This window comes from Falco biarmicus, chromosome 7 (assembly GCF_023638135.1).
Source record: "Falco biarmicus isolate bFalBia1 chromosome 7, bFalBia1.pri, whole genome shotgun sequence".
NCBI classification, from domain to species: Eukaryota; Metazoa; Chordata; class Aves; order Falconiformes; family Falconidae; genus Falco; species Falco biarmicus.
The window spans coordinates 9823749-9849490 of record NC_079294.1 but is presented as its reverse complement, the minus strand read 5'-3'; the positions used below and the strand labels follow the sequence as shown (position 1 = coordinate 9849490).

Below are 25742 nucleotides of genomic sequence, written 5' to 3'. Positions count from 1 at the left end.
CCTCCCTGCACCCTTATTTCCCTGCTGGCCACGTATTTATCTCGGAAGACGGGATGAGCGAAAAGGCCGGGATGCCGGCGCTTCCCTACGCGGCTGCTTTGTGCATCCCTCCCCCGGGGCCGGTGCCCCGCGCCGTGCGCGGCCAGGCTGGAGCCGTGTTTATGAGGGCGCGGGTGCCCCCAGCCCCCCGAACCCCACCTCCCGCCGCGGCCGGGGGCGACGCGGGGCCGGGGCCTGCCCCGCCGGGGCGGCCCTTCCCGGCGCGGGGGCGGTGGCGGCCCCAGCCCGGCGGTGGGCACCGGCCCCAGCCCGCCGAGCAGCGGCCCCGCCGCCGCCGGTGCCGGCTTTTTGGCATCCCTAATCGCGGCTGGCCCCTGTGATTGGCTGCGCCGCTCTGACCCCGCTCGGGCTCCCGGCTGGGCGGATAAAAGGGGCCTGAGCCGGGGGCTCCCAGGCATTCCCGGAGCGGGCACCAGGGACCGCCGGCCGCAGCATGACGGGCAAAGCGGGCGCGGCGCTGGCCCCCAGCCTGCCCGGTAAGCCCAAGCCCGACGGCGCGGCCGCCGCCCCTGCCGCCCCGCCGCCGCCGCCTCCGCCGCCCCCCGCGGCGGGGGCCAAGCCCAGCTCCGGGCCCACCCCTCCCCGCTGCACCGGCTTCGGCATCCAGGAGATCCTGGGCTTGAACAAGGAGCCGCCGTCGCACCCTCGGGCCGCTCTGGACTCGCTGCCCGCCGGGCACCTGCTGGCGGCCCGCTCCGTGCTCAGCCCCGCCGGGGTGGGCGGCGTGGGCATGGGGCTGCTGGGGGCCGGCGGCATCCCCGGCTTCTACACCCAGCCCACCTTCCTAGAGGTGCTCTCCGACCCCCAGAGCGTCCACCTGCAGCCCCTGGCCCGGGCCCCCGGGCAGCTGGACAGCAGCCAGACGGCCAGCTCAGGTAGGCACGTCCCCGCTCCCCGGGGACCCCGCCGCGCCCCGCCAGCGCCGCCGGCAGCCCCCGGCAGCCGCCGGCAACCGGCGCCCCGGCGGAAGGCCCCGTGCCCGGCGGCGGAGCGGCGATTTCGTTTCGGTCCCGAGGAGGAGGACGGCGGCCGGCCGGCACAGTATTCCTTCTCCGTCCGGGGCCGCGGTCGCGGTGCAGTGGCACGGCCGGGGGCGCCCGGCCCCGGAGAGCGTGGAGCCCCGGCGGAGCGACCGCTCCGCGGCCCCAACTCGTTGCCGGGGAATTACGGCCGCTCGGCGTCCCTTCCCTAGACGGCAGCGGCCGGCCGCAGCCCTGCCCGCAGGCCCCGCGTTCAGGCTGCCTCGGGTCCCCCCGGAGCGGCCAGGCGGCAGCGCCCGGCCCCGGCGCCGGGGGCACCCCCCAGCCTCCTCCCGGGAGCGGCCGGGGCCGTCCGAGGCGGTGCCGGGCCGGGGCTGTGCCCGGTGCCCGCCGCCCCCGCCCGCAGCAGGGCCCGCCGAGCGGCACGGCGCCGGGGCCGGGCGGGTGGCGGAGCGCCGCGGGCAGGAGCGGGCCGGAGCGCGGGGCCAGCCCCGGCCGCCGCGGGCACAGCCGCGCGCACAGGCATTCGGGTCCCGGTTCCGTCCCTGGCTGCTCCTTCGGGGTGAAGCCGGCGTCGCCCTGCCCGTAACGTGGCCGACCGGGGCAGCCCGGGGGAGCGAGGGGCCACGGGCAGACAACCGGTCCTCCCGGGATAATTTTTTTATTATTATTATTTTTCTGGTAGCTCCATAAACCTCAGTTTCTCCCTCCCCGCTCCGGTGTTTCTGCGGGGAAGCCCGGGATTCCCGGGCTGGGGAAGGCGGCCGCGGGTGCCCGGCGGCGGGGAGGGGGCTGCAGCGGCCCCGTTTTCCTACGGTTTTGTTGAGCTTGCGGGGCTCTGCATTTTAGCAGCGAGACAACGGCAGCCCCGGCAAAACGACTCCGGGGGAAAGTGGGGAGAACGGGAGCCCGGTCCCGGCCCGGAGCCTTCCTTGGCGGGGGCGGATCGCCCCGAGCCGCCCGGACCGGCACCGGCGGCGGGAGCGGGAGCAGCGCTGGGGCCGCGCCGGGCTGGAGGGAGCGGCCAGCGGCGGGCCCCGTCCGCGGCGCGATCGCAACGAAACCTTCGGCCGGAGCCGCCGGAGGGAGCGAAGCCGCCGGGCCCGGCCCTACCCGGGGGTCTCCGGCCGGCAGGGAGCCCCAGCCCACCGCCGCTGCCTGTCTCTCCGCAGATTCCGAGGATGTCTCCTCCAGCGACCGGAAAATGTCTAAATCCTCCCTAAACCAGAGCAAGAAACGAAAGAAGAGGCGGCACAGGTAAGCGAGCGGCCGCCCCCTCGCCGGCTCCCGCCGCTCCCTCCCCAGGGCACCGGACACCCGGGAGCCCGGCCGGCCCGACGTCCCCCGGCCCGGAGAGCAATACCCCTCCCGGCACCGGCCACCCGAGAGCCCCGGCGCCCCTGCGGCTTCTCCCCAGGGCCCTTTCCTTTTTTCTTTCTCCCCATCCAAAATAAACGGGATTTGGGGACCTGCCTGTAGGGAGCGGGGGCATCAGCCACAGGTGGCATTTTATTTCATTTTTCTGCTTGCGGATCCAGGTATCCCGAGCCGCGAAGCCAAGCGGCCCGGGAGCATCTGGCCGGGATGCGGATCACCGGTCTTCAAGGGGAGAAAAAAATAGCATCAACCCGTCCAAAATAATCAAACCCATCCCCAATCTTAATGTTGCAATCTTAATATTGGCTGCCAGCAAGAGACATTTTCTATCCATTATTTAAGTATTTTATTACTTATAAATAAATGTTTTGCCGATAGATTAGTTGGGAATCAGACACAGCCTGCAGAGAAGCTGGAAAAAGCTGGTGAAATGGTTAAGGAAACGAAGATCCACTGGGGAGATCCGGAGGGGATTCGCTTTCCCCTCGGGAAGGGTCAGGGTAATAGACTTTGCCTGACTTCTCCCACAGTTAAAATGCAGCTGGATTGCCTGCACCTTATAAATAGGAACGAAAATTCTCGTGCTGGGTTCTGGCATTGCTGTGGCCGGAGGGTCAGGACAAAGGAAGGCCAGACACCATCCACCGAGGGTGATTTAGGAATAATTAAATCAATCCTGCCGCGATGCGGGAAGGGTGGATTAAAAGATGCCCCAGTGAAAGCGGAGCAGGATGCGGCGCAGAAGGAGACCGAGCATCCCAGGGGATGTCCTGCTATGGGTGTGCAACAGGAGGCTTGGTCTGGAGGGCTCATCCCAAACCCGGGGTCCCTCCCCCGGGAAATGCTCCAGTCTGGGTGCTCTCGGGTAAATACGGGTTCGTTTTCTTTGTGGACTGGACAGGGCTGGGTGAAAACACAGCAGGGGCTGGTGTACAGGTCGCGGTTTGGATGGAAGAGAGGAAACGAAATTCAGGTTTATTTTCAGTTCTGGACAGAAACAGACCTGCAACATCTAGCTGTAGCTGTGTATTCTGCACTAAACGGTTAAGACCTATAGTACCAAGAAAGGGCTGGGAGGTGACAGGCCACTGGTCTGCAGATAGCTGCAGGATAGGAACACCGAAAGGGATAGTGGACTGTGGATTGCCAAAGGGAAAGGGGTGAGAGCTAAAAGGGGGAAACTTCAGCTGGATGCCAGGTAAAACCCTCCTGCCAGTGAGCCTTGCGGGGCTTTGGTGCTTTGGTCGGAGGAGGGTGGAGGGGAAGGCTTGAAATTTAAACTGGATCAAAATGGGATTTTTTTATTTTTATTTTTTTTTGCGGTCCGACAGAGAGAAAATACACGAGTTAATGTGCCTCTGCTGTCCCTAGAGTTCACAGATTTTTCGGAGCTGAAGGAAAACTGTTTGAAAAGAGAATGGATTTGAGAGTGAATTTAAAGGAGGGTCTGATTGCAGGCAGGTCCCTTGCATTTGCATGCTGCTTTTGTTAGTAACGTTATCGATCTGGTGGAATCCTTTCGATTCGGAAGAGCGGAGGATATTTCTGAGATTTTCTGTTTATGCTCTCTGGAATTGTAGGGCTTTTCTGAAATTCAGATGTATTTCAGAAAAAGACTTTTTTTTCCTCTTTCCTTTCCCCTTCTGGGAGGTACATGTTTCTTAGTTTGATAATATATTTATACGTTTACTTTGAACAAAGGCTGCAATTCCTTGTTGGGGTTTTTTTTTGTTGTTTTTTTTATTCTTCTTCCCCGCCCCCCCCCCCCCCCCCCCTTCGAGTGTTGTTAGCTTCTAATCAAAAAATGCGTTTTGTTTACCAGGGGGGTTGGAAGGTGGGAGTTTTAACCCTCGGGGGAGTGGAAGTGGTCCAAGACTTCTCATCCTTCCCCTGGAGAAGGGCTTTCATCCGTCTCGGCTTTCCAGCTGCTGATTTTTCAATTTGGTTGTCCCAAGCCGGGAACTGGCTGCGCAGAGGCGGGTTGGGCTGCTGCCCGCCCAGGGCGGTCCAGGAGGATTTCTAGAGGATAATGGGGTAATGCAAACTGGCAGGGAGCAGCTAATGGGATATCGGAGTGGAAGCCAGCAGGGTGAAGGCAGAGGAAGGGAGCTGACACTAGTGAAAAGCAGTGGGGAGCAGAGTGGATAAAACCTTTGGAGGATTCAGCCAAGGACCAGGGCTCCCGAGGAGGATTATTTGCTCATGGAAATTGAAGAGGCTGAGGACTGGCAGCTGGGGAAGGGCTCAGCACCTCTCCAGACAGGGTGCTGGGGGGATGCTGGTTTATCTCAGTGTGACTATCAAAGGGTTAAGAAACCTCTGGATGCAAGAGGAGGAGGGGGGTGGTTTTAAGCCAGGCCAGGGGTGGATGTGCTGTTGTAGGGGGGCTCTGAGAGAGGGACACCCCCAGGACCCTCACGAGAGGCAGCGGAGTCTGAGATGTAAGAGCAGCTGCCATCGCCGCTGGCTGCGGGTGCTCGCTGCTGGGAAGGGACTGTCTCCAGAGGCAAGTCCCTGAAAGGGAAGGTGATTTGTAACTGTTCAAAGCGCTGTCTTCTGGCATTTTCTGGTTCTCCTTTCACCCTGGCACCTGACCTTTTGCGCACAGAAACATGGGAGATGGGGGAAAAGCTATGTGTTTGCAGGTTACCCAGGTTTCTGTAGCTTCTGTGTCCCTGTCTCTGACTCTTCATCAGCTTTGCTGCTTCTTCTTGTGTTTTTTGATCAAAGAGTTTTACTCCCCTCAGGACAATCTTCACATCCTACCAACTGGAGGAGCTGGAAAAGGCCTTCAACGAGGCCCACTATCCTGACGTATATGCTAGAGAGATGTTGGCCATGAAAACAGAGTTGCCAGAAGACAGGATACAGGTAATCATATCTCTTGAACCCCCTTATCCTGCTCCTCTCAGCCTTGTTCATCCCTCCCTGAAGAAAAGACAGCAGCAGGGGAGGGCTGACACTGCTCTGAATAAACCTCCCCAGGCTGTCTACTCCCCTGCTTTCAATGGGTAGGCAGCCAGATCTTGGCAGATTCGGATCTGTTGCATGTCGACATGTGCTGTACGTTGGTGTGTTGTACCAGTGATTTGGGATATGCATAACAGAGGGAATCCTAAATCATTGAAGGGGAGCTGGTCTGCAAGGAAAGACCACAGCATTTCGAGGTGTTGGTGGCATAGGCAAGAAGACAACCTCCTGCAGACCGGGTCTGGGTGGGCAGTGTGGGAAGGGAAGAGCTCATCTCTGCTCCTTTGGGCACAGGAGGATGCACAGGGATGTTGTAGGCAGCTAGGACCGCAGTGTGGGAATGATGGGTGAGTCCCAGTGAGGTGTTTGCACCATCTCTGCACTTTCACTGCATTTGCCTCTTCAAGTGAAGCTTCCCTGAAAGTTTCTGGAGATAATTTTTGTTAATGATTTTTAATGTTTTGGGGTTTAATTGCATGCCAGTCCTCTTGTGCCACTGTGAGGAGGTAGAAGGAGGTGGTGTGGAGTATCGCCGCTGTGTGGTGAATCCTCCGGTGGTAAGGAGCAGCCTGAGCTGCGGGGCTGTGCCAGCTCCAGCCTTTGGTGTGCATGGAGCCAGTATGCAAGCAATCATTACAGTCCCGAAAGCCAGAGAAGATGTACAGCTGCTGTGTACAGCGCAGGAGGCACAGTGTGCTTGGACAGAACAAACGTGACGTTCACAAAGGCGGACTCCAGCAGCTTCTGCTGCCTCCCTCCTTCCCGTGCCCTGCTCCCGCCAGGCGGCTGCACAAGGCGCAGGGCTGTAATGGCCAAGCCTGGAACCCATTTTTGCTGGTGCAGGTGAAAACTGGCCTGGTCCCCTGCACAGTGGCAGTAGCCACCTCTGTGCCTGCTGCACAGGAGTTTCTGTAAGAGGCATTGGCCTGAGTGCCACGTGGTGTTGGGAGCATCTTGGTTTCCCTGGTTCCTTCTCCTGCTCAGTCTCTTGTGCATGCCCAGCACCTCCCAGTCTGTGGAAGGTAGCTCAGAGGGCACTTAGCAAGACAACACTGATGCTGGAAGCTGCTGAGGCATGACCCTGTGCAGGGACTGGGAGATGCTCCTAAACAAAAGTGCAGCCCTTTTCCCCTCAGTCCTGAGCCCCCCTCTCACCGCCCTCATTCTTGTGCTCAATCAAGAGTGATGTTTTTATAAAAGCAAGTTGTTCTTCTTATCCTGTTGTGCTGGCAGGACTCCTGCTGACCTAACAGCTTGTAGATAACCTGCATGCTGGCAGGATTTCCACCAGTCTTCAGAAATGATGGCCCATCATCTGAAATCCTACCTGACATATTAGGATTTTGCTCTGAGCAACAGGCCCTGATGCTTTGCCTCTAGAGAGAGTGAACTGGGTGGAGGGTCACTTCTGCACACGCAACCCTGTAGAGCATCAAGTGAAAAGGGGAGAGACCTGTCTGGAGTTTAGTGTTGCCTGTACCCACCATGTGATGCTGGGCTGGAAAGAATATCCTTTGGTTTCCCATAACGGACCTTTCCAAGGAAGAGGTTCATCTAGTGGCACAGTGTATGTTGAACTGCAGAGGCACCATTTCTCTGGCCAGAGCTGAGGGCCATAGGGGTGAGGTGGAGGGAGATGTTGTGGCAGACAGCGCAGAGCTGGACACTGCATGCACTGCTTCAGCATCTGGAGCATCCTGCTAGTGCTGAGACTCTAGTCTCGCTCTAATGTTCTATCTGATTTGGAAGTGAAATAGTGGCTAACGTATCTTAGCTGTCACTGACTTGCTGCCAGCATGTTACTCATCATCTGGCTAATGAACAACTGCCTGCTCTTTCTGTGCTGCAGTTTTTAAACCAAAGGAGCGCTCTTTACTGTGACTCCTCTGCCCTAGAGATCATGTTAGACTTGGACAGCAGAAATACCCCATGATGTGGCTGTTCTGAACATCACATGTTGCTGATGGTGCACATATTCTAGGAGAAAGTGCCTGTGATTAACACTTTTGCTCATGACAAACAGCAGAATTTCTGTGGCATCTGTTGTGTGAGAGCACAAGCATCCTGCGAGAGTGAGCATCAGGGTCACGTAGGAGTCCCGAGCACCACTGATCTTTCCCATGGGTCAGCACCTGATTGTCCCTTACCACATCTTCTATGAAGTTTCCTTGTCCGTACCTTTTTGTGTGTCACAAGCCATGACAAGATGATTCCCAGCCTTGGTCATGCTTCTTGATATTTCACCTTGTGTTCCTTTTTGACTTTAGCCCCTTTTGTACAAGTCTAATTCTTTCCCCCTTGCTATGATGTTCACGCTCTTGAAATACATTTAAGCTGTTTCTTCTCCTGACTGTCACTTTTGGTTGTCGTCATCGCTTCAGCAAGCTGTGATGATCTTTTCTTAAATCATTCTTCATAAATCTCACGCTAGTCTTAATCATGTGGCTGCTCTTCTGCAAAGCCCATTGTGCCTGCCAGTCTTCCTGGAGGTAAGGGACCACATGCCTGCAGCCGCAGGTGGGGTGTGTTCACAGCAGTTCAGCTGGACTTCTGAGTCCTTGCAGAAACACCCTTGGATTAGCACTGGTCTACTTGCTTCCATATTTACTTCTTTCTATTTATCTAATTCAGCCACTTCAAGCCTTTTTTAGACAGTTTGGGGTTTTTTTTTGTCCCTTCAGTGTTCTGGGTTTCATATGACATTTTATTAACTGTGGCTAACAGGCATAGTAACAGCCTTACCAGCCCTAAGTTCCAGCCCTGAGTGAGCCTGGCAAGAGGTGGATGTTGGAAAAGAATATGAGAGCAGGGCAGCTACCTAGTGATACTCACTGAGTACTTTGACAGCCCCCTGGGATTCTGAACACATGTAAATATCTTAATATACTGCAGCAAGAAGTTCTGCAGCAGAACTGCACAAGTGAAATAAATCTTGCTTTGAATCTATTAGCATCATTTCATGCCCCTTGGAAGAGACAGCTGACAATGAATCTTTATTCTCTTCTTCATGATACTGATAATTTCATGCCACGGTATTTATTTTTTTTCTTGCAGGAGTTTCTAACTGCTCAAAGGAGTTCTGTATTTTTGCCTTTTCATTGTAGCTTGCAGTTCCTCCCATTTTTCAACATTGTTCTCTCCCTCTTGTAGGTCATTAATGAAAGTGTTTTCTTAGATTTTTGTGATCATCACATGCTGTGGACTTTTACAGCATTTCTTGTGGGTTCCAACTGGCTCCACACCTAAGAGTGATATCTACCCCTTATTTTCATTCATGGAATTATTTCTCAGGAGGTAGTAGTCAAAGAGAAAGTAAATCACCTATGAAATTCAATATGAAAGTGAAATTCAAAGAGTGCAATTGAGAGAAAGATATATAGGAACTGCTTGCATGTAAAACCTTCAGCAGAACACTACAAATAGCCATCAGAGGCCGAGAAAGTTATTGGTTTGAGAGAACATTGGATTCAGAAAAAAATATTCAAACCTTCCATTTAAAGAGAGGATGAAAGTGTATTTTTTTTCAAGGCAGCACTCTTCCACATTGCATGCATCTTCCTCCCATATAGAGCTGACTGCTCCTGGTAGGAACATGAGCATCCTCTCATTGGGCAATGTGGGAAAAGAATTTAATTTCCCTAGTGAGACACTTTGCACAAGTCAGACCAGGTGTCACTGGGGCCATTTTGCAAGATATTGAAAAAGACTGCATTAATCAATGTATTTGAAAGAATACTCAGAAGTGTTGAAGTGCCTCTATTAGAATAAACACAGACCATTCTGTAAAGTCCAGGCGAGCGAAGTAGGTTCGTGTGGGGAAGTATATCCTTAACAGATGAATTGAAGTATTCAAAATGGCCTTAAGCTGACAAGTGTTCTGACACCTGACTTAAATCAGTGTGTTCCTCATAACAGATGCTCTTAAGTGTAATGTGTAGATTTTAGATAAGTTATCCCTATTGAATTTATTATGTGACAGTTCCAGACTTTGAACACCAGTATCTGCAATATTAAAGTTCAGTAACAGTTTGATTTGGGATTATTGAAACGACTGTGTATGTGTGTCATTACAGTATGTCTCCTACTGATCCAAAAAATTGATTAATCAGTATTTCCAAAAAATAAGGTCTTGACTGCCATTGTGGGGACATTAGATTTACCTTTTAAGGGAACTAATCAATTTAAAAAGAGAATAAAAATTCTAAAAATTGTCAGTTCTTGTTGTTAAATGACTGTATGGTAATCATGTGGATGAAGAATTTTGGGACAATTATTCACACAAGTAAAATTACTCACATAAGCAAAAGGAACCCCAAGGAGATGCTGGTGCTATGTGCGAGGAGTGGGGATTGTCTGTGTATCCAGCAAGCTCTGTCAGGCAGCTAAAGGGGTCAATTTTGGCTAAAAACAAACCAAAGCCAACTAAAACCCTAACTGAAAATGTATTGGTTTAGCTTCCATCAGATTAACACATTTCAGCATTGCTGTGTAGCCCTTTAGGAATTGAATGCGGATGGAGGAATCAGGAGGGATGGCCCTTCGGAGGGAAGCATTTGTACCAAGAGTATTTTTTCATAACAAGAGGCTTACCTTGCTTCAGTTTTGCAAAAACATTCTGTATTTAGAGGTGAACGTAATTTGGAAAGGTGCGAGGAACCTGTATTGCACAGAGCAAGAGCTCAGGAGTGAATGCACGGAGTCCCCTCAAGAAACAAGATAGAAAGTGTGAAGGAAAAATTGGTTTATGCCGCTTTAGCAGCCCTGTCTTCTCCCTCTGCCACCAGCTTTTCCTGCTTGCTGCGGAGCGTTGAGTTGTGGTCCTAATCCCACGGTGTAAACGCGGAATGGGGCTGATTGCTCCATGCAGTTGCTGACCTTTCCTGAATCTGTGCCTGGAATGGCCACCAAGGGATTTCCTAGTGCTGCAGAAAGTAGTGGTGGTGGTGTTTTTTCAAAGCTTATGCTCGTCACTATTACTCTCAGTAAGTGAGGTCCTGTCTCTTCTTGCTAAAACTTTGGGTGACACGCTTAGAAGAGAGAAAGGCCAGCTCGAGGCGCGGTGCCAGCAGGTTCCCACCTCTCTATGCAGCACCTTCATGGAGATCATATAGCTGGAGGGAAATCAGCAGAGCGATCAGGGTGGGTGCAGGTACATTATCAGGGTGATAGAGAAGCTGGAAGTGTTGCTGCTGCATGAGCCAACCATTTCAATACTTTAATTTTTTTTTTTTAAGAATGCTGCAAGAAGTTAATCATGAAATAGAGCTGAGCAGCTAGTGCTGGCTACCTTTGCCAATAATTACTGAGCACTCGGGCGAGCCATGGCAGTGTGATACCAGATAAGGGTCATTAACTCCCCCTATGCTTTTAGAAATGTAGGAAGTGTACAAGTGAGAGTAATAAAACTAATCAAACTTACTGGCTTGGTGAGAATATTATTATGAGTGTTTCTCATGGCGTATGGTGCATCTCTGCCTCCATGTCTTTAATTGGTACGTGAGGAGTTCATCCACTTTGCTGCCTCTTCAATAACATGCTTGTTTAGTTGATCTAAATTCATATTCATTTCCATTTTTCAATTAAGAGTTATTTAATTTGGCCCTTTCTGTAATGGAGTGTTTTCATTACCCTTTATCTATGGCCCATTTTCAGTCCATGTGCTAGAACTTTGTTTACAAGTTAATTACCAGAGCTGCAAACAGAGGGGCTGGGTGATGGGCAAGAGCAGGGGCCCAGGCAAGCCTTCCCAAAGGGATTACTGTCTGGAAAGTCTTCGGACAGAGGAAAAAAATGTGGCAGGATACAGGAGGGAAAACGAAGGGCTGGGAACATCTCTTCAGGTGCAGGTTGCCTGCCCAGCTTGTGGGTTTTATTCTGCTACAGCTGGGGCTGTAGATGCAGTTTAAAAGGTGTTTTTTCAGTGCAGCAATGGAGCTATAGAGTTATGAGTTTTTTGTATACCCAGGTACCACTTTATCCCTTTATGTTTAGTCCCTGAGTTGCTTCAGCCAGCTTTAGCCACTGGCCAATTTTCTGTATGGGACAAAAAAACCCAAATAAAACCAAACTCACCCATCCTTGCCTTTGCTCTGTTCCTTGCAAGACGTTTCTGGCTGCCGCAGCATAAAGGACAGTGTGATTTTGGTGTGCTCCTCCACCATATCGGGAGGGAGATTGGGCTTTACAGCGACAGCTCCTTCAATCTCTCCATGGTTTGGAGATGCCGTCACCAAGGATCAGACACCCCCAAGTGCTGGGGCACTTAAGCTCCCTGTGAGAGGAAAGACAGGCAGGCAACGAAATGTGCTGTAGCCCATTGCTGCATCAGAGTGCCTTGGCAAAGACAAAGGACAATGAGGAATGGCTCTGCAGGCTTAATGCCAGGCTGTGACAACTCTTCCCCACGTTTATCCCCCTATTTTCTTAACAACAGTAGGTTAAGGGTAATGCTTCTCCAAGTTAGCTTAGGCGCCGCAGTTCCTCGATCGCTTAAGCTCGTCTGGAAATCTACCCGAAATCTCTGTGCTGGGAACACTTGCATTCACTCCTTCTTTTAATGATGAACTTTCTTTTCTCTCTTCTGATACTGCTGTGGTTTTTCACAACGGATTTAAAAGAAATAATTTGGCAGCCTAGCAAATTCAATAGTTAATTCCCCTCCAGCCTTAGGATGCCTGGCAGAGGGACCAGCTGATGGCTGTGTGTTCAGGTTTTCCTTTAATGACCTTTTATTATAAAGTTTTCTTCCTTTCCTGACTTTGAATAGAGATTTTTTTTTAACAGTTCAATAACAGAGGCACTTTAGAGACACGGTTAATTTACTCTCCCCTTTATTTCTTAATGGATCTATTTTTCTCTCTAGTGTTTATCTTTTACCCTGATAGATCTCAACAAGTTCTTCTGATTCTTCTCTGGCAGCACGAACATCCTCTGCCTTTTCCTTGCCCTTCTTTGTGGGTGGCGTTCTGCAAGCCAGTGCAGTGTTGAGAAGTCTAGTCCTCAACAGACTTACGGATGACCCTGATCTCCACACGTGTGAGGTTGGCAGGTTTGTCTGTGGAGCAGGAAAGAGAAACCGAGTTGGAGAATGAACTGTTGCTACAGTATCTTACAGCAAAGGTGGTTTCTAGAGACCACCTTGATCTGAGGCTGTGAGAAAGCATCAGGTGCTCTTCTGTCTACTCTCAGTGGTGTTGCCCTGGGAGCAGCAAGAGGTGTTCGGCTTAGGACTTGCCGAGTGTGAGAAGCACAGTTTCTCCCTACTTTCTGTGTCAGTGGGTTTCTGTTAGGCTCCTGACTGTCTGAGCAAAGGCAGAGCTGAAGCTTTGGCTAGTAGTTATAAGAGCTTTCAGCTGCAGCTTTCTCTGCAAATTCCTAGCAAGGAAACACAAGTGAAGCATTGCTTAGAGCTGGTCACCTTCCTGTGGCTTATAGAAAGGCCCATGGCATGCATGTTGCCCATTCATAAACATGGGGATTATGTCCCTCTGTTGACTAGAAGTGACCTGCTAACTGACTCCTGCCTGCCTGGAGCTAACCTGCTACCATGTGGATGAGCAGCAGCACTTTGCCAGGCTGGGTGAGCCTGTACCCGTGTTGCTCAGCCAGGCCAGTGCCACCAGGCTGCCCACCCATGCCTCTGGGAAGTTCCAACTCACCTGCAGCTGCAGGGTCAGCAGGGAAGTACCTTCTCATCCGTGCTACTCTTTCCTCTCTAAAGGCACTGCTTGGCTCACCTCTGGGGGCTGAACCACGAGTGTTGTTGGGAAACAACCCCTTGGAAGGATCTAGCCAACCCATCCATGTAAATGTACATGATGACTATCTGTGCCGGTCACTGTTCCAAGATAATTTGTTTTATGTCCACCAGGGGTTTCTGGTATCTCTAGGTCTCTTTGGATCTTTGGCTTCACTGCCATCCTTCCAACTCAGAGTCCCCCATGACTGCCATTACAGTACCCCACCATTTCTTAGACGATTGTGAATTTGTTGAGGTTATATGATGACCATGACTGAGATCAAGGCTTCAGTGGCTAAGTGACAACTGAGGGAGGGTCCCCGCCTGGGTGATCTTGGCTTGGGTGAACTAAGCATGGGGGATACCTGGGAATGTCCTGGTGAGCTCGGTGTGCTGCCCTGGTGCGAGCAGCGTCCAGGAGCGGGTTGCACGTTGCCAGCTCTGCAGGTCACACCATTAGCTGTGCCGCGCACTAGCCCAAGCTGACAGTGTTGGCTGCAGGTGTCAGTGCCACAGCAGCAGCCAGGGCCTGCAGCAAGAGTCTTCTGCAGCTGTAAGGTGTCATGTGAAAACTCCTGGAGTCGTCAATTACAAAAAAAGTTTAAGGGTATACAGGGCTGAGGTACATGTAGAGGTAGGAGCAGACACATGGTAGGAGTAGAGTGCTGAAGGGCCACCCCAGTGCAGCCAACATAACTGCCAGCTCTGACCTCTTGGGGGGTGGTCGGGGACAGAGCATGGTTCTGGCTGGGTCTTTGGCTGTGGTGGTCCTCCTCCTTCCCCAGATTCCCGACAGCCTAGTGAAGGATTTGCTGAGGTTGGGTGATTAGATATCTCTTATTGCATGAGGCAAGTAATTGCAAACAACATCCTTACCATGTATCTTCCTAAGGGAAGATTGTAAAAGACTACAACTTTCTCCTTCTGGTGCTCAGTCCAAGCTGCTGCATGGGAACTTATTACAACATGTTGCAATATATTTTAATACATAACACATTTCTGTAGGTATCTTCCAGCTAAGGCTTCAACGCACCAAGAGTTCCTGTGCATTGGTGAGCCTGTGCTGTAGCCCTCAGGGGGCTTTGTGGGCTGCCCCCTACAAAAGCCTTATCTTGGGAAGCGGTGGGCACCAGGTAGTGCTGTAGATACCATCTCCTGCTGGTGCACAGCCTCTGGCTCCTACATTTTTTTCTGGAAAACCCCAGAGCACACGTTTGCCCTTTGTTCTGTGTGTATTAATAAAGGAAAGGGCAACATCCAGCTGCTTCTGGCATGCAAGGGACAGCCCCAGAGCATGGGCAGTGCTCCACAGCCTCTGAGGAAGGCTGGCATCCCAAGCTTTGATTTCGGTGCCCATTGAAAAGCACCATGAAGGGAATGTGACATTTCTTCTCCAAGTGCTCTGTCTTGCCTTGCTGTAACGCGAAAGTGATAATATGGTATGTCCCCACATGGTCACAGGGTTCATCGCATATGGTTGCTTATGAAGACCTATGCTAAAGTTTCCTCTGTGCCAGAGGACCTGCAGAACAGGGGGGAAAAGGAAGCAAAATGAAATTACACAGGCAGGATAGCAGCTTGGTTAACAGAGCCAGGCATTGTGAGCACCCAAAGGATGGTGTGCAGTATCACCCTTTGTGACAATGACAAATATCTCCCTGGGTTTGTGTGGACTAGGATGACAGGTGCACTCTCACCAAGCTTTCATGTGACTATGAAGCACCCACGACCCTGATGTTTTTCCTGGTTTTCAATTAGCATTAGGAAAAGGGGAATTTGGGTGTTTATCTGCCATGTCCCAGCATCTGGCAGCTTATATGGAGCTGTAGCTCCAGCTAACCTGCTGGTCAGCTAGCATCATGGTCTGGCCGTGATGAAATCAATGTCTCAAACTGCATTTGCTGTGCAGATGTGTTGCACAGATCAAGCGTGTGCTGAACCACTGATCTCACTATACCTACCATGCACGTTGTGTGCACACTTTTCCTTTGGGGAAGGTGGGAGCCCTACACCTGATGATGTTCTCCACTCTTTGAAGGTTACAACAAGTGAGAAAACATGTCACCACATGAGGTGACAAGGCTAGGTGAAAACCTCAGATTTGCCAAGGGGACACAGCTGAAGATGTCTTCCCTGGTCAAAAGGGATTTTACAGCTTTGGCTGCATAAAGTCAGATAAATTGCAATAAGTAGCAATACTTGGCCTGCATAGTGCTTTTAAGAGCACAATTCAGCAGGACTGGTGGCATGTGGCACAGTAATAGCATGTACATTTTTGTGCGTGCCATATTGAGCTCATATTCAATTGTGCCCTGTGCTACTTTAGCTTAGAGGAGGCTCAAGCTTGGATGAACCATCGTGTCTTTGCTTGAGAGGGACAAGTACTGTCTCCCTGTCTCACTGAGCTCATCTCACTATGTCTGGTTGGACCTGTGAGCTGGGTGCATCAGACATGATGCCAGCTATTACCAGGAAGGGCTCTTGCCATGCTGTATATGGGAAAAGCTCTTTCTAATGTGAGCTCAGAAAGCTCTTTCCCAGTGTTTAGTAAGAGGAGGGATGATGAGTCCTGCAATCAGCCATGCAGCCCATGTGCAACCTTTACTGCTCTCATTTAGCTTCATACCCACTTTACACCAGCCATAGAAAGTGATGTCACCATAAACGGTGCCCATAATTTTGACATTACATTTGAAAAGACAGCAGTAAACCATTTCCAGGCTTATGCAAGTGGTGCAGTCTCCACCAGCAGCCTGGGGACAGGAAACTTTCCCGAAGTGATTGCTACAGGGGAGGGATTTGAGGAAGTCCCAGAACCCAGTCAGACCTTACACTCTTGTGGCACTTCATTAAAAAGCCCCAGGGCCCATAAGTGCAGACGGGGCCGTGGTCCATGGAAGGTATGAGGCCATTCTTTGCAGTGCTGACAACCTCAGATGCAACCCTGCCAGGGCCACCAGCCCTGTCCGATACGAGGGTGAGAACACAGCTGTTTTTTCAAAGGAAGTTTTCAATTTGACTGCTCTCATTGTAGAGTCTTGCGTTGGAAAGAAAGACGGTAGAAAGGGAGATGTGTAGTTGTCAGGAAGAACTGTGTGCTGGGATGGCAGCAAGGTCCTGGGCATGGGGGTGAGCTGGAGGTGTTCTCTGGTCTGCAGCAGGACCCACCAAAGAGCTTCAAGTGGGGAAGTGACAGTTATGCTGCTGGGCATGATTTTAGGAGCAGCATTCTGCTGTAAGGGGGATGGTGGGTCTGACCAGGTTTTTTTAGTCCAGAAGAGGGGAAACCAGTATGCAGACAGAGGTGTGAGGAGCTTGCACTGAGAAACAGCTCCTCTGTGCCGATGCATTGCTGTGCTTACAGAGAGGATCAGTCCAAAGCAGCACGGTGGGGAAAGGGACAAAAGCAACTACAGAGTGTTGGTGTAGATGTCTGAATGTTTTCCATGGCAGTAAATGCTACAGAGGGAAGAGATCTGGTGGATGAATGTGAGAAGTTCCGCTTCTGCACAGTTCAGCCCGAGATGTCTGGATCCCTGGGAGAAGGGCATGGTGCTGGATGGACACGGGTGTGTTGGGTCAGAAAGCCACCAGCACCATCACATCAGGTGGGACCATGACAGCAGATTACAACCCAAGGCAATGTCACAGAAGTTCAGAAAGCTCCCAGGCTGCCTGGCTGGGCAGGACAGGGTTTCTCTGCTGTGTCCTCACTTGAAGAGCTCAGTTTCAGAAATGGCTTCTTTTCGGGGATCGTACAGAGTGACAGCTTGGCTCCCTGAAGCTGAAGGTTTGCTCCAGGGGAATTATCAGACAGCATGGAAGAAGTGCTGTTAGTCCATGGGCAGGGGACATGGTCTCAGAGTTGTTGCTGGAGGAATTGGGATTTTGGCCCTTGCCTTAGTTGCTGGCTTGCCAACAGCCCTGTGTGGCTGCTCCCTGCAGCCTGGCAAATGCATGTGCTGGTGGGGCAAGTAGCTGGTGTGTCCATGTGTCTGTGTCTGTGTGTCTGTGCCTGTGTGGACGTGCATGTGTGTCTGTGCATGTGTGCCTGTGCCTGTGTGGATGTGCATGTGTGTCTGTGCATGTGTGGACATGCATGTGTGGACGTGCATGTGTGCCTGTGCATGTGCGCCTGTACATGTGTGTCTGTGCATGTGTGGACATGCATGTGTGGACGTGCATGTGTGTCTGTGCATGTGCGCCTGTACATGTGTGTCTGTGCATGTGTGGACATGCATGTGTGCCTGTGCATGTGTGGACCTGCATTTGCTTGTGGCCATCTAGTGGACATTGCAGCGTGCACTGCTTCGGGCTGGGACCATCCTGTGCTCCGTATTGCTCGTTATTTGAAAGACTCCTGTCGAAATGCTATGTCAAAGGCAGCGTGTGAGATTTGGTGAAGCAAAAATTCCCCATTACCTAGGCCAGAATTTTCCTTTAAGAGATGAGGAATGCTTGGACAGGGAAAATAACATTTTTTAATTAGAAAGACAAAAAAAGGTCACTACCAATTCTCCTGTCCGTGTGCCCCAGCTTGAAAAGTAGCAGTCAAGAAGACAAGTGTAACCAGTGAAAATTTTAGGTTGAAACAATACAGAAACAATACCCAGTAACTCCCTAGATGCTTTAAAACATCCCTTTGCTAATTCAGATCCCTGGCTCACGGCCAGCCTCAGGGCGATTTCTCTCTTTAGCAGACAATGTTTCAGGAGCTGATTAGGTAAACAAACTAACTAACATGATGAATGCGAATAACAAGGACACATCGAGTCTCACGTCTCTTTGCAAAATGAGAGATTCCTACTACTACAATTTGCTCTTCTGCATCATCAATAATCCAAAGAAGTATCCATCATAATTTGTGGTTCAGAGGAGGGAACTGGCAAGAATAACCTTGCCAGTCTTGACTCTGAAATGCTGCAACCCTGTGGTGGAGCACAAAGGGCCTCAATTTTAATTGCTTTGGGCAGTGGGCACTGAGGGTGAGAACTGGATGATGATTAAGGTTAAAAACATCCCCATTTATAAGGCTTTGCAATACTGCTGATTTTGGTAAGGGAGCCTCAAAACAACAGGCACGTGGAACAAAGATCCAGGAGATGACACTGAAGGTGCTGGTGTTTGCTGCTCTCTTGGCTCATAGACTGTGGCTGCTCTTGGAGGAGACAGGTCAGTGGGGTTGGAGTGTGATGCTCAGCTCTAACCAAATGATAGACATTGAGCTGATGGGCAGGTCCTCTCTGAGAGAGGTGTTACATTACCACCCTCTGTTTTTCTGCTTTAAATTGAGAGCAGGTTTTGCAAGGTGATGGATTTTGGTCTTGCAGCTTTTCTATGCCTAGAAGACCAAAATCCATGGATATGGAAGAGCCTGTGGTTTCTGCAGGGTGTGCAGGCATACCCAACCGGCAGCATGCAATCTGCAGTGAGCATCACCTTCTCCTGCTGCTGGTGCACGGAGGGTGTCTGGCAGCCTTCTCAGAGGTGTGGTTGGCTGCTGCCCCGGCTCCCCACAGCAGTGACTGTCCGAGATCCAGCACTTGGTGTGCCAAGGACAGCACTTGCAGAGCCTCAGGAGCAGCCTAGGAGAGGGCTTTGGGCTGCTAAACAGCAAACGTGCATGCATGGCCTGAACTTAGATGCTAACTCATCTGGTGGATAGCAAGACAAACCTGTCCTCTTTACTCTGTTGTCCATGTTTTGAGGATAGGGTTCTTGGAACAAGCTTCCCATGTTTCACAGAAGGTGCTTGTGTGATAATAAAAAGCTGTAAATCGTCTTAAGATGTAGCACATTGGCCCAAAAGACACCTCTGTGCATCAGGTTGTGATAGCTTTGTACAAACATCTGATGTGCTTCATTCTAAAATTAATCACGAGATTTCACCATCGCTCATGAAGTGGTGGAAGCACAAACGCTGTCTTTTCACCATACCCTGGGCTGTGCAACAAAGAGCCAGATGAAAGCAAGTGAGAAGGCAGGCGTGTGGTACACAGCCATGTCAATAAAGCATTTCACAAAGCTGAGCTGATACACGTGATGGGAAGGGACAAGAGGAAACGCGGACAAACCTAAACATCGCTTGAAGCAGACTGAATTTTACAGAGCCAGAGGAAGTTGTACAGTAGGCATCTCCAAGCAAAGACAACAAGCAGCCAAGGAAGACACGGAATACCAAAACCATGAGTAAAATGTAAGTGTAAGGGCAAAACCCTCTCCAGGAAAAGTGAGGTGCCAATAATACATAACTGCATACTTGGAAGTTGTAGCTGATGTACCAACACAGCCAAAAATACCTCAGAATTGCTAAAACTGATGTGTAATTCAGCTCAGAATCAAGGCACAGGAAAATTTTGGTAACATCAAGAAACTTGAAGCAAGCAGTGAGATCTTCTCCCAAAAGAAATCCCCACTGATAGCGCCATCTGAATGAGGGCAAAATCCCAAGAACAGGTCACGGTGAATAATTCTGCTGATCTGAAATGACGTGGGGGCTGCCACTGCCCTGCTGAGCTCTTCCCTCTGAGCTCCTCTGGACAGGCTTGTGGCAGAGGTGTGGGCTGGGGTCTATCCCAGCAATATTCAGCACTGAGCACCATTGGTTTCACGCAGCTTCATGCCTGAGATGAAGATAGGGCTCCTGGTATTAAAGCAAGATGGTCAGTCCTCCTGATTTCTGTTCTTCTAGAAATACTAGGATTTCAGATTTTCCTTTTTCCTAGTGAAAACCAAGAGGAAAAGCCCGTCAAATGACAAAAAGTGGTTTGGGAAATCTCAGAATGATCTTACTGAGGTGTTGATGTCATTTTGATTTTCCCATTTGGCTTTAAAGCATAGATTCTGCATGTCTTAGGAGGCTGAGATTAAAATACAGCATTCAGAAGAAAGTCATAGATAATTTTGATTACACTTCCACTGGCCGGATGCAGTTTTTCCTGTGTGATTGAATCAGCATTTTTTGATTGAAAATTTTCCATCAGCTCAAATCAAAACCGGGCTGCCAGCTGGCAAAGCTTCTGCTGGCTCTGACATTCACGTGGCCCTGCCGTGGGAAAGGGGATGCTGCAGGGCAGCAGGTTTAGTGGCAGTGGGCAGAGCTGAGGCAGGCTGAGACCTGGTGGGGAGAAGGGCAGGGGAGCATGAGGCACGGGAGAAGATGTTTGGGGCATCAAGGCAGGAGGGAGGGGAAAGGGAGAGGTGGCAAAAGCATCAGTGAAGAGGTAGCAGGGTAAAAGAGGATTGAGGAGAGTTTAAAAAGTTAGCCACTTGGTACTTAATGGACAAATCTCTTCTTGGCTGAGATCCCTGTGTGGCAACTGGTGACAAAAACAGCTGTGCAAAGCCAAGCCCTGCAGGCTGCTCTGGGTACATGGAAAGGTGTCACTGCAGCCCCGGAACAGGGCAGATTTGCCAGTGCCAGCTCTTGGGTTGTGCAGGAATTTCTCCCTAAGCCAGGGAAGACAGAGAGGAGTTAGTTCTGTGGCAAGAGATGTGACTGGACTGGTTTATCCAGGGCAGAACAGGCAGGGTCCCTTTCCTGGCCCCGCTGGGGTGAGCTGCCCCCTCACAGCATGGAGGTGACAGGGGTGGCTGCCCCATCACCCCGGTCTGGTGGGTGAGAAGGAACGGCAGGGGTTTGTGCTGAGGCTGGAGCAGAGCGAGCCAGTCCCAAGGCTCTGAGGGTGGGAGGAGCACATGGCCTGGAGTGAGCGACCCTGCCAGCATCCTGCTGACCGCACAACCAGGCAGACCCGTGTGTCACAGGCATGGAGGAACGGGCGGAGAGAGGGAGCTGTGTGCTCCTGAGGGTCATTGCTCAGGCCCAGGTGGATTTGCAGCCATCCATGGTCCAGGGGTTACATATCGGCAGTATGAAAGTGTAAATCAGACTGCTTATCATGCAGAGGAGGTGATTTGTGGTGAAGCAGCTGGGCTGTAAAATCCCCTCTGACATGCACAGAGTGTATTCTGCTGGGAGAAGCTGGGATCACAGCCGCTGGGACCACCACACTGCCCACCCCACAGAGCTCCCTGTGGGACCAGGCCAGCCAGGCTCCCAGGAATGGTCAAGGCTGGCTGTCACCAGCACTAGCAGGCCACCCGCCTGCCCTGCAGCTCTGGCAGTTCCCCTCTGCACAGGTAGAAGAGATGAGCTTGCCTTGCCAGCTGGGAGCAGGACATCACTCCACGGCATCAGTCTCGTGGTCCCCCCAGCAGAGGTGGGGGTTTGCCCCAGTCCCCCAGTGCTCCCCACCACAGCCTGAGCTCCCCCACAGCTGCGGGTGGTGGGGACAAGAGAGGGTTAAGCTGTCAGCTCTGTAATGTTAAACAGGTGTCAAAGGCACCTCCATATATCTGCAGATTGAAATCAAATTCTTTGCAGTATAAAAAGATAAATTACCCAGGCGATTCCCGCCTCATCCCACTCATCAGGCCAGCGCCAGACGGCAAGCAATTTTTTTTTTTAATGTGCTAACGACCTAATCAAGCAATCAAGTCGGAGAAGATTGCGGAGTGACCCCGAGCATCCATCTGCCAGAGAGACCCTGCCATTCATTTCCATTCTGCCGTATACTTTCCGGGAAAGGGAGGGAAAAAATAGAAAAGAAAAAAAAATCCTAAACAAATTAACACCCAATTTTCTGTGAGTCTAATTAGTTAAATGAGGAGGTGTTTGGGGTGTCCGTGGGGAGGGAGGGGCTGCCTCTTGGAGAGGGGCCTGGTAACTCCATGGCATTAATTAGCGCAGGTCAATGGCGTGGTTCCCTGGGGACCAGCTGCTTTAATTTCCCGTGATATTTCAGTGCCTGAGGCCCATCGATTCAAACTGAAATTAACTTATTTTTCAATCAGGCCTGGGCTGCCCCTGGGGCTGACTCTTCCTTTGCCTCCTTCTGAATAGACCTCAAGCAATTTTTCATCTAAAGCTGATGCCTCTGCTTGGTGGGAAGGGAGGGGAGCTGGGGAGGGAGGAGGGCGAGGGAGACAAGAGGAATGGAAATCGGAGAGAGAGCGCTAATAGATTTCTGCGAGCATCCCCCCCACCCCCGCCCCACCATCACCGCCCGCCTCTCTGCTCGCTGCCCCCCAGGTCACAGCTCAGAGATTATTCTGCCAATTTTCTGAGAAGATGAGGGGCTTTTCAAACTGGGAATTCAGGGCGAAGCGCACAGATCAGCTTCCCCCTTCTCCCACCTCTCCCGAGCATCCGCCCCCATCCCAGCCCTCCCCGCAGGCACCGCTGCCCGCAGCCCTGTGCTGCAGCGTAGACACCCAGTAAATAATGAAAGAAAATCCCAGGCACGAGACCCAAAAGCCACTAGGAAAAGACACCGTGATGGCAAATTAATTACATCCTGCGGAGAGGGCTGGGACCTGCTCTCATACTTGGCCCTCACCACTCGTGCAAGGGAGGAAGGGAGAGATACGCAGCGGCTGTTGCGTGGGGGAAGAGGTCGCAGTGCTTTCAGGATGAGCATCCATGCATCTGACTTCATGCCGCTGCAGAAGCACACAGGTGTTCCCATGGGGGAAGAGGACTGACACACCTTCTCCCCAGAAACAACCCATGTCCCTCCTTGTCGCCTGCCCCAGGTTTGGTTCCAGAACCGCCGGGCCAAATGGCGGAAGAGGGAGAAGTGCTGGGGCAGGAGCAGCGTGATGGCTGAGTACGGGCTCTACGGTGCAATGGTACGTCACTCCATCCCGCTGCCCGAGTCCATCCTCAAGTCTGCCAAGGACGGCATCATGGAGTCCTGCGCCCCTTGGCTCCTGGGTAAGAGAGCAGCCACCTTCACGGGGGATGGCAAGCGGGTCGAGATGCGGTGGGGGTGATGCGAGGGAGAAATCAGAGCCATATGGAAAACATGGGTGGAGGGCAGTGGGGCAAGGTCTCCCCGCCCCGCCCCCCTCCATCCCCTGTTCCCCAGTGGCCCTTGGCAGTAGGGTCTGACTGCTCATCCCAGATCCCTTGCTGGTCCTTGAATCCTGACCTGCGAGACCTGGCTGGGGCAGGAATTTTCCCCCATGCTCAGGCTGGCCTCCTGTGCCACGAGCATCCCTTGTGCCCAGCCCTGGAGTTGGGGCTCCCACCGGTGCCCAAGGCAGGAGGTCATCCCACTCTGACTCCCCCAGCCCTGTCACGCTGTGTGGGGAGCCGGGACCCTCAAATGCCCTCTCCTTGCCCCACATCCCAGTGCAAGCACCCTGCTCCCTCCTTCTGCTCTCGGCACCTGGGGGAGCTGCATTTCTGCCTGGTTTCGCTTGGTTTTCTGTGCAGACATGGAGGTAGCAGCCACCCTACTATGCTCCTGCTCTTTGCTTCCCGCTTTCTGACCTTTCAGGCTGGTTCTGCCCCAAAACTAGTGTCTGGCTTCTTGACGGTGGGCTGTCCTGTCCTTCCATCTGTGTGAAACTGAGAGAGGCAGAGGGGTGGGCTGTGTGAGGAGCGGGTTGACACAGGAATAGGCGATGGGGGAAACTCCCTCCCCAACCTCTGTGTAGCTCAGGCAGCTTGGCTGCTGTCTGAGACCCTTGTCCCCACATGGGGACAAGTTAGCTTTAGGTTCACAGAAAGAAATGAAGGGGAGAGCGATTACAGAGCTTTGGGGCAGCCCTGAGGCCACGGATGGCAGGCTGGGCTGCCCCAGCAGGCAGCTGCCTTGCCTGGGCTGCCCTCGCCGTGACTGCTGCGTGAAGCGAGGGTTTCTGCTTTTCCTTAATTCTGGCCTCTCTTTATCTTTGCTGTTTTCAGTTCAAGATGGCTTTCCCATGCCCAGGCGCTTTTCTAAACCCGAATACCAACAATTCTTTTTAGGGATGCACAAAAAGTCTCTGGAGGCAGCGGCTGAGGCGGGGAGGAAGACGGAGGTGGAGCGCCAGGCCCTGCCCAAGCTTGACAAGGGTGACAAGGAGGAGAGGGGGCCCGATCCCAAAACCACCATTTCCCAGGAGGAACTGAGAGAAAACAGCATTGCTGCCCTCAGGGCCAAAGCTCAGGAGCACAGCACCAAAGTCCTGGGGACCATCGCCGGGGACACCCCGGCCCCAGGCAGGAAGCCGGAGACAGGGGAGGAGGCAGCAGCGGTGGAGGATGAGAGACAGATGGAGAAGTTGAACTCGTTGCAGAAGGAAGAGAAGCTGATCTAGGGGAGGAAGAGGTGGCGGAAGCCAGCCCCAACAGACACTGTGTCCTCTGGGGGCCGTGCTCCCCCTCGGACCACCAGGCCCCCCCGGCTGCCCCTGCCGGGGAGCAGGGCCCTGGTCTCTGCATTTGGGGCTGCCTGGCAGGGGTGCCCCCACCTGCTCCCCTCGAGCATACCCCTGCCCCTCGCTCCTCTGCCCCGCTGGGCCTTCCTCACCCCCTCGCCCCTTCCTTTTGGGGTACTGGGAAGTGTCCCATCGTCATCATCACCCAAGTGGACACGGAGGGTCTGGGCCCCTCTGGCCTCGCTGACCAGCTCCAGGGCTCTCTCCTGCTCCAGCCCCAGCCCCCATCTGCCATCTCTGAGCGAGCCTGTCCCCTGCCACCATGCCCTCCCTGGTGCACGTCTCTCCCCAGTGTTGCCCAGGCCCCTTCCCACGGCACCCTGTCCCACCATGCCCCAGGCAGACCCACCACCTTCCCCCAGCCATCACCTCTGCCTCTGGCCCACGTGGGACAAGCCCACGGCAGCATGTGTATGACATGGTGACTCTCCATCCAGGGTGGTTTGCACCTTCTGCCCATCTCTCCCCACCTGGCGCTGGGGTCTGGTGGGAGGGGGCCGCAGCTTCAGACCAGTTGAGTTTTGCCTCCATTTGGCAGGAAAAAGCAGGTTTAGCCTGTGGACACGACACCCTGGTCCCACCTGGCACCCCGAGATGCGGCCCCAGCCCACATTGCTGGCTCCTGCAGGGCTGGCCACCACAGCCAGGTCTGGCTCTGCCCCGAACGCCAAAGCCCTGCGCCCCTGCAGGGGGGCTGAATGGCAAATTTATTTACTGAATACATTATTCCAGGAGAGACAACAACAGCCGCCCAATGTATTTGCTGAATTAAATTTGTCCAGCTCACCCTCTGAGTGTTAAAGGGAATGACAGCCATGCACACCCACCCCGATTACACCCCGTAACGTGTACATACGTATCCCAGCTTGCCCCACACGAGTACATGCAGACCCACACAGCCAAACCTACTCCATGGTACCATCACCTTCCCATCCCGGTAAGGTGCTATTCCCCCCCGAAAGCCGTAGGACAGTGACTTCCAGGTGACCCTTCTGTCCTGCTTTCAGCTGTGAGCACCCTTTCCCCAGAGCTACTGTTTTTCTTCTGTCAACGGTTAGGCCCCTCCATCCTGCCCTTGTTTGTCTTTGTCCCCCAGTCGTTTGACGTGTTAGATGATAGCCCATGGTGTGTAAATAATGTATATACAGTGAGAAAAGAATTCAGTATTGAGGTGTTTGAGATATGGAGCTGTAACAACTTCTAGTCATCCAGCATCTGTGATTTATGTGCCATTTTCTGTAAAGATATGAACCAGAATAAAACTAAATGGGAATACTGTGTATGAGTCTGGTCACTGATGTTCAGGGAGGATGAATTCTGCCGGAGCTGAGAAGGGGGTTGGATGT

The 25742-nt window shown here is 52.4% G+C and overlaps 1 protein-coding gene across 2 annotated transcripts; it reads left to right on the top strand.

Annotated features, from left to right (window-relative positions):
- Positions 1 to 285: 285 nt before the first annotated feature.
- Positions 286 to 25676, top strand: VSX2 (visual system homeobox 2). 2 transcript variants are annotated; one of them, XM_056346250.1, is made up of 5 exons: positions 286 to 935; positions 2213 to 2297; positions 5165 to 5288; positions 22723 to 22903; positions 23882 to 25676. In XM_056346250.1, exons 1-5 carry the CDS (start codon positions 494 to 496, stop codon positions 24274 to 24276), a joined length of 1227 nt encoding a protein of 408 aa, XP_056202225.1. In that variant the 5' UTR covers positions 286 to 493; the 3' UTR covers positions 24277 to 25676. The 2 variants fall into 2 exon arrangements, with proteins under 2 accessions (XP_056202225.1, XP_056202226.1); XM_056346251.1 differs by having other exon boundaries at positions 292 to 935; positions 23945 to 25676.
- Positions 25677 to 25742: the final 66 nt, after the last annotated feature.